At 39.6% G+C, this 13,224-nt stretch overlaps 1 protein-coding gene across 4 annotated transcripts in view; it reads left to right on the forward strand.

Moving 5' to 3' along the window:
* The first annotated feature begins 2,555 nt into the window (after positions 1-2,555).
* GREM2 (gremlin 2, DAN family BMP antagonist) overlaps positions 2,556-13,224 on the forward strand; it is a 107,949-nt gene continuing 97,280 nt past the window's right edge. Inside the window, exons 1-2 of one of the 4 annotated variants that reach the window (XM_042925338.1) lie at positions 2,556-2,644; positions 7,173-7,252. In XM_042925338.1, coding sequence (XP_042781272.1) covers positions 7,197-7,252 — 56 coding nt within the window. In that variant the 5' untranslated portion in view covers positions 2,556-2,644; positions 7,173-7,196. Of the gene's footprint in view, positions 2,645-3,177; positions 3,210-7,172; positions 7,253-11,919; positions 11,950-13,224 lie in introns of those variants that run through there. The other 3 variants (XM_042925341.1, XM_042925343.1, XM_042925342.1) reach the window with 3 other exon arrangements.

The following is a 13,224-nucleotide window of genomic DNA, read 5'->3' on the forward strand; positions in this document are numbered from 1 at the left end:
TCCTGATGTGGCTGAATGAGTGGAAAATAAAATAGGATTGTTCTGCCATTAATCTGCTTGCCAGTCTACTGTAGCGCATTCTGAGATGCAGTTTTTCCTATTACTGCCACCTATGTCATGTACAAAGAGCAAATTGGATTGCAGCATTTGAGAAAAGTATTCGAAAACTATCTTTTAAAAGTAGCAAAATGATCAAAAGAATAAAATGTAGAAAAATAAATACTAATAATTTATTTTCTCTTAATCACGTGACTAATTGGTTAGAAGAGGTGTCTCTTAACCATCCAGCTTTGCTCCTCATTAATGAAAAGAAAGAAGGCTTGAATTATCACCTAAAATAAAGTTTAAGATTTCTCTGTGACTTTAAGTTATCCATGATTTTATTGACACTGTCTTTTCAGGGATACAAAGAGTGATAGTGAACCCCCAATAACAAGCAGAAAATATCATAACCTGCTTGTTTTTATCAGTCAATTCTTTCTTTCTAGAAAGACAACTCTAAGAAACTACAAATTATTGGCAATTTATCAGAACATACCATGACATGTCCTGGAATAATGTGTAAAATAACTATTTATCAAGTTGATCATATGATTTCACGAATTGTTAGCTCTTCTTTGCAAAGGCACATGCGAATCCAAAATCTGCTGTATTAACACTTTACTTTCCTTTGAGTTGAATAATTTGTATAGAACAGTAATCTCAAAAGATAAGAAGGAAAGCAATCATTGAATCCCCCAGCTCTGTTTGCTGTCTACCTTCATAACCTAAGGCAAATCACTTTATCACTCTCTGACTCTGTTTCTCCACCTGGAAAATCTGGAAAGTCTTACCTATACCTCCTTTCTTTCTACACATGTTGAGACCTTTAGAGGAAATACACTTCACACATTCAAAGATTTATGACAGTGTTATTTTTTTAACTAAGGAAAAGGAACGGACTGGAGTTGTAAAAGTAATAAGGAGATGCCATTTCAAGTTGGATTGTGGTTGACAGAAACCAATGTGGATAAATGTGGTTTTGTTTTGTATTTCTTTTGTTAATTTCGGCTGGTTTCAGGTTGGCCTCTTCTGAAAATAAGGCTTCTTGGAACATGTCCAAGCAAGAAAAACAAGCACGTAGTTTGTTTGGTGATAATAAATTTCAAAACTAATTTTTATTTCCTATGACTTTGCAACAAAATGTGTTGCGAGCTGGGCTGAAACCAGAATATCAAATACTAAAATAGTATACAAAAGTCATAACATTGGGAAAAAATTTCAAGTCAAAAATCAAAATAGAGCTCAGTATTTCAGAAGCAACGTTTCTTATCAAAAATAACCATCATTAAAATTTTCACAGGCACAAGTAAAAATGATTTTAGGGGGGATGGAAGCTAAGGGAAGGTCTGTTTGAGAAAACACAGTGAAATTTTATTTTATTCTTAATTTTCCAAGCCAAGTTTGTCAGACTCAGAAAATGTTTCTTGGGCTCCTTCTCTGCTGAGGGGCCCATTTCCTCACTATTGGCATATACAGATTGAAATTTTTAATTCAGGAAACTTTATCAGCAGAGTCTCACCAGCTTTCTTTGGCCAGTGAATCCCACTAAGAGAGTGTCTGTCTTGAGACCCTCAGTGGACCGAAGACCAAAAAAGAGTAAGAGAAAGCAGGCAGGCGTCACTGGAGCCTTCTGATACAACACACGGAGCCCACGCAGCACAAGAATTGGTCTGGCGTCATTGTTCCATGTTCACTGGATGCTGTAAGAGTCTGATTTGCATTAAAAACCTCTGCATTCAATAAACAAAAATAGGGATAATGACCAAAGCTCTATTTGGAGCAGAAAACAAACTCAAGCAATGAGTGTTTTCCACTGAATTCATTCAAGATTTTATTAGTTGAGCTCTCACTTAGGTTATTGGGCTCAGCTTGCCTTTAATTTCACTGACCTCAGTTATTCAAAACAAAAGGAGTCTGGTGTGTGTGTGTGTGTGTGTGAGTGTGTGCGTGTGTGCGCGTGTGTGCGTGTGTGTGTTCGCGCGCGCGCACACACGGACGCATCACACACACACACACGCAGGCTTTGTACATTCTTCACATTGCAAACCCATCAACAAAAGGAGGAAGATCTGAGGGGAATGAGTGGTTTTTGCGGGTTTAGAGGATGGAGAATTTCTCTACATAAACAAGAAGGTTTGGATTGGAAGTCTGCTAAAAAAAATGTTACAGCTGACCACAGGGTTGTAAATCCAGACTGGAAGGAGGAAAAGAGAAACACTGCAAGCGAGTGAAGTGTGTGTGGCTGCAACGTTTGTGGCTTAGATGAGAAACAAGCGCTGAGTGAAACCGAGAAGGGGGGTGGCGGGTGTGATTTGTTTGGTGCGCGGAGCCAATAGAAATCCCAGACCGCGGTAATATCCCGGTGCAGCGCCGCGCCGAGTCAGAGCTGAGTCTCGCGCCCGTGCACATCTGCGAGCCGCAGCCCAGCGCGCCCCGCGGAGCCGGCTGCCCGCGGCCCCCAGCCCCGCGCGCCTCCGCATGCGCGTCCGCGGCACTCCGGCCCCCGAAGGCGGCAGAGGGAGAGCCAGCGCGCGGCCGGCAGTGGACTATATAGCTCAGAGGAGAGGGACCCGAGGAGGAGGCTTCCATCACGTCATTGCAGGTATGCAGCTTGTCACGACTAATGTGGCACAGACAAGGTTTCTGGTTTCTACGTTCGCCGGGCACTTAAAAGTAATGGACATCGTTGGTTCCACTGCCGGTCAGAGTAGAAAGCACTGAGTGAGTGGCTCGCTTGATTCACCCTGGATAATCAAAGCTGTTAACATGTGTTTGGGGGCCACAGGGTGTATTCACCTATCGAATTATCCGTGAGTGTAAAACAAGGACCTTCAAACTTGACCGTCATCTCTTCCTTTAAAATAACATCAGTACCTGCATGTTGCCATGCTGCCCACTTCTGTATCTCGGTGACCTCCGTTATAACTGTGACCTACAGCAACTCAAACACTATCTGATTGTTAGAAAGCAGGCTTTGAGCGTTCCCACCTACCTATCAGGTTAATAGCCTCCCCAGAGGAACAGGAACCAGAGCGGACTTGAGCATGGTTTTGATCTTTAAAGCGAATGGCCAACGTGGACTAAGCTCTTGAGTGAAATATCTCTGTATCGCTTTGCTGTGGTTGAAGAAGAAGAGAGAAGGGAGAAAGGGATTTCTCAGTGTAATGGTCAGTGACTCTTCTTGTGTACCTGATTTATTTTTACATCGTCTTATGAGTGGAAAATGCGTTTGTATTCTGCACCCTCAGGCAGGATGAGTTTCAAGACCTCATATATTACTCCATGAAAAAGTCGTGAATTGGAAATGTATTATAAATGTGATACTTGTAAGGAAATGCCCATTTTTGGTTTGATTTTATTTGATACTAAATTCGGTAGACATCTGGCCATTTCTTTTCCATTTTTTCTTCATCTTATTTTGAGACATGAGTTTTGTTTAAAAAAAAATCTATTCCCTGGGTTTTTACCATGTTTGATTTCAAAATTTGAAGATGGTTATATAACTTTTTTTTTCCTGTTGATTACTTGTGATTAAATTAACATTGCTTAATGAGTTCAGTCTTGCCCTTCGAAAAGCCAATAGAGATTGAATGAAGCCTGAGTTAAAAGATTAGTCTTGCTTTGGGCGATCCTCAAATAACTGGTGTATAACTGCTCTGAATGCCTGGAAAACCAGCTTTTCCTGCAGTGAAGAACATATTCGGATTGAGGCTCTAGTTCAACAAGAGAATGCCACTGCAGCAGGTGCAAGAGCAATAGAATACCTTATCTTACTAGCACTGTTCTCTGTGGATTCTTGGTGGAACATATTCAAACCATCCGTTGGTAATTCGCAATCAATTCCCCATTCTGTCATGGCTGGTTTTCAGGGCACTCCTTATCCAAGACATGTGCCTGCCCAAGGTAGATAAGGAAGTTATAAGAAAGGTATTTGTTTTACATATCACAATGGAGAATTTACACTGACCCTTTTTTTTTTTTTTATCAAATGAACATGTTCTTTTGTCATTAAGGAAAATGCATGCATGTAGTCATGAAAAATGTCCATATTTTTGCCCATTGCCAAGTTTGAATGATTTAACAGGGTATTTTTGAAATCATGTCAGAGAATATACATGGCAAATGAATATTTTATTTAGGAGAGAGCATTTTTATTTTATAGATGAATAATTTTCTCTTTTTACATCACAAAGGAAACTGACTGTGAAGAATTCACCTATTTAAATAAATATAATTAATTGACCCAACTAAATTCTATTTACAGTTAAAAGTGTAGTCTTGTGTCACTATAAACATTTTCAATCTATAAATATAATATCTGAAATAAATTGAGGCCCATTTCCCTCTTGCCATTCAAACTCTAAAGCAACTTTGGTCATGTTGGTGGTGACAAAGTAAATTTGAGACTGAATGTATATACACACTTTGTCTGAACTAAGAGACACGATGGCTTTTTGAAGATAAATGTAAACAATGCTTTGATTACTCATTGTTTTGTGCTATCATTCTTCACTGAGAGAAGTAATCAAAAGTTCATTCCCTGTGCATTTTAGTATAGCCAGCCAGAGCTTTAGATGCCCGCAAGTTACCCGTTTGGTAAAGTTTAAACAAGGTACATGCCTTTAAATCTCTTTAGAGTAAACACCTCTTCCTTAGCCCTCTTCTTCTAAAGCAAAGGAATGGAATTAGGCTTCCAGTCTGGGCGCCCGAGTTCCTATTGATATGGAGAGGCCTGGCCGGCCTAGGTCAAGGACAAACATTGAGAGGCTGCGCAGTCACAGGCACACAACAGATTAGACCAGCCATGTTTGTACCCCAGGGTCGCTACAGCAATCATGCCAGATTGTAAGCATTTTCTCAGTATCAGGGTCCTTTAAGTATTTAGGAGAAAGTAATGAATTATTGCAACCAAACGTGCCAAGTATTGGGCTTAAAACAAGTCACACAAAGGACCAGCCCAAATAAGACAAATTGTTTCGAAGGGGAAAACATGCAATTATAAATTCGGCCTCCGGTGCCATCTATTCCTGTGTTCACTTAGCTGTTTCTCTTCCTACGACAGAGTACTCCTTTATATGAATTGGACGTGCTGACTAATAATGCATAGAATTACTCTTGATCACATGTCAGGCTGAAGTATGGTCCTCAAACCACTAATCTAAATACAGATATTTCCCATGGCCACCACTTTTAGTTGGGAAGATGTCTTTGGCCAGGACATCCATAGGACCCAGCTCATGTGGAACACTGATTTGCAGAGCAGAGCCCCACATGGCAGTAAGAGGACGAATAAGGAGAGGGTCAAAGCACTAGGGTATGAGAGAAGATGGCATAAAGATTGGCATCCTTAAATACGAATCCAAGAGTCAAAGCAATAATGAGTTTATTTCCTCAAATAAGCTTCAAGTATCAAATTTAGTGAGATTTTCTGAGTATTCTAAACAGTCTCATGTGTACACAGGTACCTTGCACACAGGTATGGGATGAAAATCGATACGCTTGATGAGCTGTTAACACTCCTGTATACACAGGCCAGGAGAGGGCAGCATACAAACTCTGAAAAGTGTTGCCTCCTCTTGACCAGGGGGAGACTCCAATCTCCAAATAGCTGAACCTGTCTCCCTAATTGTCTGCACCTTCCTTATTTTGGAAAGCAGAGTCTAGGGCCTTACTTAACAAGGGATACCACATTCAGAAAGGTTTGTTTCCACCTTTGCCTCCAGACTTGGTGCCGCCTGGCAAAATAAGGAAAGCAACATAGTTAAGAGAGAACTCAATTTCTCTTGCTTTGAATTAACTTCACTCTTTGAAGCTATTCAGTCTTTATCTTTGCTCTGCCCGCAGGTGGGTGGGGAAAAGGGAAGTAGAATGCAGAGAATAAAAGATAAAAAAAGAATAAGGTTTCTTGAGTTGGTTCTCCAGGGGAAAGGCTTATGCGCTGCTTTAGCCATAAACCTAGCCTTTACATGAAGCATGTGTCAAAGGCAGGTTCAAGGCCACAAGAATACATTTTATGTGCTGGCAGTCAATAGTGTGTCTAGAATCCTCGCGAATTTGGTTTCAAAACAGAAGGGCTGGAATAGCGTCTCTTAGTGTTCCAGAGTTTAAGACCATGTGCTAACAAATAAGAATTATGCATCCACCTCTTAGAATCTCAGAGATGGTCAAACCTAGTCCTTAGCACACCTGGTCCAGCCTTTTACAAACTCAAGGCTCATAAGCCTCGCACTGTTGTCTCTTTCACGGATCAGCCAAATCATGGGGGCAAAGTATAAATGTGCATAGGAGAGATAATCACTCTTAAAGTGGGAAGCCTGCAACTGGCAGTGGTAATTTCTGCACATTTCGTCTCAATTTAGCTAGGTCGGTGATTTTAGCTACAGGATACTTTTGTCTCTTTGCCCTCTTTAGTTCAAATGCCACACAACTTGCTGCTAAATATGAAGGCCCTAGGAGGCAGCTCAGGAGGGGGCTTTAAAACAAAGTCTGAGAGGCCCAGAAAAAAACATTCTCGGTGAAAAGCTGAGGTTCCTCCTGGGAGAACAAGAGGCAGAAGGGACATTGGGCTGGGGACAGGCACAGGAGGGTGAGGGAAGCCATGACCTCTGTGTCAAGAAAGGATAATTCTGAGGCTAATTCAGGAAAGTGAATCCTGGGACCTTCAGGGGCTGCCCAGCAAGGCTCAATTTGTGTGTACGAATGAGGCCTTGGAGGCTCTGATCGCTGCTTCTCTCTGGTGCCACTCTACTCTGCTGGGAGGTATGGTGTCCTTGAATCAGAGAAAAAGGTTTTTTCAAGGACAAAGTAAAGATTTCTTGGTGTCTGGGAAGAAAGGGAGGTCACTGTGTGTCCTCCGCATTTGCAGTCAGATTAGCCTCTGTAGCACTCCCATGTACCGTCTGGAACTATGCAGTGCCCCAATGCTGAGAAAGCTTGGATGAAAGGGGAGGATTCATCCAGGGTCACCACAGAACCAAACACAATGCTTTAATAGTGGGGTGTTAGCAACAAGGGAGGAAGAGATAAATCCTAGAGGCTGAGAATCTCCACCGTGGCTTTTCAGTTATTGTATCGCTTCGAAGCTCCTTTCAGTCAGAGAAACTCTGGTTTCCATCTCTTTTTTTTTTTAGATTACTTTGCAATAAAGGAATCCCATGGCTGAAGGAGAAATCTCTTTGAAGGTACTTACCTGTTTGAGAGGCAAAACAGGGTAAGTAAGATCATAGTGTTCTGGCAGATACAGGAACCCTCAGGAAAAGACATACTTGAGGGTATGTTACACTAAGAAAACATTTCTGAATTATGAATGCAAGGGAATTAGAAACAAAGGAAATACATGACTTAATGGAAAAATTCTCCTGAAATAGAGTTTTTGAAGGATATGATGCCAAGAGCACAAATATTCGCAAACATGACTTTCATGTTATGGATTAGTAGCAGTTCCAAACTAAAATTCCCCTCTCCTATAATTTATTTAAACAGCAAGAGAGCGGAAAAAGAGCCCACACTGCGCAGGCGAACACTTGACTAGCTCATGTGAAATGCTAAGCCAAGTTGACTTTGTCTAGTACAAATACTGTCTGCATTAAAAATCATTCCACCTGGTTCTATGACCATGATTCTAAAAGCTGGAGGAAGCTAATCTTATCACCTGTGGGAAACTTGCCACCTTCGCTCTGCTTTTATGCAATTACAACACAAACCCTGAGTAATGCGTTATATTTTCTAATTGCAGTAGCGGCATTTGGGGAAAGTTGATAAATGTGTGATATTGTACTTAGAGTTCATTTAAATCCAGCAGCTCTGTAATGAGATTTCATTGCCAACTGCTTTTTCTAGGAATCTAAGTTTCATCAAATTTTCAAGCTATCTTTAATTTGTCCTTATTAATCATTTTACAAGTTAAGATTCGGCTAACATTTCTTGAATGCTTAACACTTACCAGATTATACTAGACACGTTCCTGCATATTATGTGATTTAATCTTTACTACAACCTCGAGGATTTATCTTCTGCAAGTTTTATTGATTAAGGCGGTTGATGATAACCACAACATTTGATAGCTAAGAACGTGGCCATTATGCAAGCATTCATTCAACAAATAGCTCTTGAGCTTCTTGTTTGTATAGCAGTAACAACAGCAACAGTAATAAAATAGTATGGTTATTATCACCAGCATGACCCTTTATATTTCCACATACATTGTTGCATTTAATTCCTGTATAAGCCATTTACTCATACGGTTAAAAACAACAACAGCAAACTTCTTTCTATATCACCAACTCATCACTAAATGATTAAAATTACATATATGGAAATAATCTTGATTGACTGTGGCTTGATTTATATCTGTAGTCATAGGAGTGTCTCATTTGATAGACTGTAAACAAATGAAAAATATTAATCCTCAAGCCTAGTATCTGAGAGAAAAATAGATAGGTGTCAATTTTAACACTTTTGCTAAGGATGTGCTCGTGTCTCAGGGCCACATCCTCTAGCCTGCAGAGAGCATGCCTCATTGTTCCTCATTAAATATTTGTAGCAATAGAAATGCTTCAGGGATATATATCCAAGACTTCAACTTGACAAATAATATGGGAAAGGTACTTAAGGTATCTCACTTTTATGAATTCAGAGAATGTAAACTTTGGAGTAAACAGACAATAACATTACTTTGTTTTAGAGAACCAAATGGTATTAAGACTCTTTTGACCTAGAAGAGTGTTATCTGGTTATTATTAAAACTTACTAAGCTGGGAAGCTCAGGAGAACTGGGATTTCACCTGTTCCTGTTTTTCACACTGGAAATATGGCCTTAGGGACAACCTACAATCTCTTGAGTTCACTCTTTAAAAGGAGAAAGTGGAAGTGGGTCATCATATTTCATTCCAGCTCTGAGCATCAGTTCTACATGCTTCCTTCTGTGACGATAGCTGACATTCCTTGAAGGATGATTGTTTGTTAAACAGTTTATAGGTATCGTATAATCTATACCAAAATCCTAGTATTCTTGTTATTATCCCCGTTTTACAGGTGAGATGACTAAGGTTTAGAGAGAGATTAAGAGCTTTCAAATTTAACACAGCCAAGCAAATTGCAGAACTGGGTTTCAAACCCCTGTCCTCCGCCTTTCGCATAGTATGTTACACCTTCATTCACTTATTTATATTATGTGTGGAGAGGATACCATGTGGGAGGTACTTCAAGGTTATATGGGATAATTGTGAAGAGCTCAAACAAGTGGGAAAGACAAAGAATATCCTAGTAATGATAATGGTGTTTGCATAGTATTATAATACAGGATGCCTTGAAAGTCTATGGTATCATTTTGCCTTGTTAACAAAACCATTTGATTGACAATATAAGTCTACTGATTATTATCTTTTCTTTACATTATTTGGCTATTTCTTCCCCTCCAATAAATGATGGTTTTAGTCTCCCTTGTATAATTATTTTTGTCATATGTTTACATCTTTCAATAAATTTTAGGTTCCCTTGTGGACAGAAGCCATTTCTTATTCATCTTTTTATTTCCAGAGCAGAATTGGTGCTTAATTAATTGTACCTCTATTGAGATCCAATTATATCTAGTTTATGGCTAGGATCAGAGACTCCTGCTTATTATCTGTTGAAAGGTGCAGTCTTCAAAAACCTGTAAATACACACATGTAGCATAGGCCAAAAAAATGACAAATCCAGTCATCTTGGGAAAAAACTTTTTCATTTTTTGCTTTGTGTTACTGATGCCTTGTGTTACACGTTTGTTTAAAATGATCATTTCAGTAAGAAAATCAACTGTCATTAAAAGTCAATTACTCCTCTTTTTAAAAAAGTATTGCTTTGACTTTAAAATGCTTAATAACCATTTTGACAGACTTTTCTCCTGTGAGAGACAACTTCATTATGAGAGGGTGCCAGTGCAAGTTTATCCTTCATCCCTTTGGGGTTTTGTGGGCTAGTTGTAACACACTGGGATACTTGCTGACTTTCTGGTCTCGGTGCTTTAATTAGGAATTAGCAAACTATCTCATACAGACAAAGTGATAAGGTTACTGAAGAATATGGAAACAATGTCAGTTTTTGAATTGGAGGGCTTAATTTAGGAGAAGCAGGAGAGTTCAAGAGGACTTATTTGCTGTCTGTGGTTGCAAGGAACAGTTTTTTAAAAATCTCTGTGAAAGAATTCTTTACTATGGGGTAGTCTATGAGAACTCAGGGGAGTCTGTGAATTTGGGTGGAAAAAAAACTGCATCCTTGTTTCCACTACCCTGTGATTGTAATTTCCCATTTCTTTTAGTTATGAATGTGAGCAACAAACCACAGTAGTGTTAGCAGAACCATCACTTTGTCACCAATAGAGATCAGAGCTATTTTTTTTTTAACGTTTATTTATTTTTGAGACAGAGAGAGACACAGCATGAACGGGGGAGGGGCAGAGAGAGAGGGAGACACAGAATCGGAAGCAGGCTCCAGGCTCTGAGCCATAAGCCCAGAGCCCGACGTGGGGCTCGAACTCGCGGACCGCGAGATCGTGACCTGAGCTGAAGTCGGCCGCTTAACCAACTGAGCCACCCAGGCGCCCCCAGAGCTATTTTCATATCACATTACAGTTGATACAGATGTCTCAAAATATCACACATATCACTACTTCAAAATTATGGTAATTATTATACCTATTTCTAGATCTTATTATTAATAGGTTATAAAAAAGACCTCATGAATCTATATCACACTTTGTTTTTAATATATGTTGTTATATTTTATTATATTACACACACACACAGTTTTCTATTAAGAGTATACATTTCTGAACTTAGAAACATTATCCTGAAAAGGAGATTCATCAGACCCAAAGGAAGTCCATGGGGGACAAAAATGTAAGACACCTCACTCTATAGGATGGTAAATTTGGCTTATTCGATGGCAGACTTTCTATCAGCTGAAGTTGCTTCAACTGGAATGAGCCACCCTGTGAGCCAAGGAAGCTTTGCTGGCAGGCGGCAGTGAGGGGGGCACTGGATTGAGTTCAGTTGCGGGGAGTCATACATCAGATATGGAGTTGGCCCTTGATGCTTCCACATAACACTGAGGCTACATGGTCAAGACCAAAAGACAAAGACGTTGCTTTATTCAATTTGGATTTGCAAGGGTTTGAGCCAACCAGCTTCTATAAAGAGAGAAGAGTCCTGAAAGTCATGTCTCATACCACATATCTTTGCGAGTGTTTCTAGGCTAGTCTCAAACATCAGAAAGGACTTGTTGGATGAGTGAATTGGATGGCTGAAGGCCACAGTTGCTGATCAGGTCTGGCGAGTGCCCTAAAGAGTCAGAGACTCTTTGCATGGCTTTCCCAGTCAGTCATAGATAGCTCTATGCTGCATTCTAACTGTCTTTTCATTTCTTTTCTCCCCTGCTGTCCTGTGAGATATCTAAGGGGCCATGCATTTTCATCTTTACATCTCTAGTCCAAGATACTTAATGTTTGGCAAATGAATCGATGAATACCCCTGTAGAGGTCACTGTTGTTGCAGAACCAGTGGCCGCATTTTTAAAAAATAAATTAAGGAGGAACATATGAGAAAGGATACTTGTGATTTTACTCAATATAAGTATCATTGTGAGATTGGCTCACGGAGAACATAGTTCTGGACCACGAAGTACTCAAATAAGACCCAAAAAAGAATCCTGTATATGGCAGGATGAGCAACTTCCATTCAACTCAATGGAAGTGTTGATAGCAAATGGCTTTCAGGATGGCTGGAGCCTTGGTGCCTTCCGGTAACTTCTAAGGAGGTAAAGCATTTTTTATTGTTACAGACTTTGTTTGCGAAGGCAGTGCCTATGCTGAAAGGCAGATTCGGGAGGGGGACAAAGAAGGACATATCGAGCACATACTATGCATTTCAGGTATTTCAACATACAATATCTCATTGAATTTTTTATAAAAACTATTGAGATAAGTGCTATTGTCCACATTTTACTGACAAAGAACTGAAGCTTATTAAGCCTCAGTAAATTTCCTAACATTGTGAAGCCATCAGGGGGCTAAGTAAGCGTTAAATTAAGAACGCCAAATAAAATTCACTGCCTTTTCACTACAACAAAGCTCTTACATACTGCCTTTTTCTTCAATAATTTTAGCTGTATTGCCTCACATTGATGTAGGGTTCCTACTAAAGACTCACAGAGACAACAGTCTAGGTAGGTTGTGTTGGGTGGATAATCAAACACAGAGGGAGCATGCACTGGTAAGCATGAACTTTGGAATCAGATAAACCAGGCTCCATTCCTGTCTGAGTGGCACTATGACTTAGTAGCTACTTAGTAGCAGTATTCCTCATTTAAAATTCCATAGTGTTGTTTTAAGAATTATATAAGATAATATGTTCAACCCAGGCACAAAGATGTAACTCTTGTTTTTATGTATGTATGTATGTATGTATGTATGTATGTATGTATGTATGTATTTAGCAGGCTTTTGGTATTAGTGCATTGGGGCAAAAAAGCAAAGGTTCTCAGAATGAGTACCTGTGAATGTTTACTAAAAGAACAGCTCATTTCTGTGAATACTTTAGAATTGAGAGTTCAAATCCAATTTTATAAACTGAGATCAATGTTTGAGTCTTAATTTTATCTTTCAAATGTAATAATTTGTAGAAGAATTAAAGTTAATTAAAGAATTAAATATTAAATCCGAACCATTGATTCTTTGGACGATTATTTATGGATCCAGAGCTAGAAATGGCAGAATATCAGAAGATGGACTATATTTTCAAGGAACTTATAGCTGATGGGGAAGATAGAACATATATTTCAATAACAAAAACACAAGATGAAAACTGGATATAATTGGTAAGGATGTGGGCAGATAAGGTGCCAGGGGGGTTGGAGGATTGAGATGTCACTTCCATTGAAGAATTTTTGATGCTTAAGGCCTGGGCAAATCATACCGTGCGCCGTTTTTCATGATTACCTTTCTGTTTTCTCCACCCTATGACCCGTGTTATGTATTAGTCTTCTAACTTCCAGTTTTAGAGATACAAAGAAACAATTCATTTGATCTTCTCATTTTACAGATAAGGAACTGATAGCTCAGAAAGTCATGTGATTTTTAAGACTGCTAACTGGGGGCCCCCGGGCCCCCGGGTGGCTCAATGGGTTAAGCGTCTGACTTCAGCTCAG

The sequence above is a fragment of the Panthera leo genome, chromosome F3 (assembly GCF_018350215.1).
Source record: "Panthera leo isolate Ple1 chromosome F3, P.leo_Ple1_pat1.1, whole genome shotgun sequence".
Lineage (NCBI taxonomy): Eukaryota > Metazoa > Chordata > Mammalia > Carnivora > Felidae > Panthera > Panthera leo.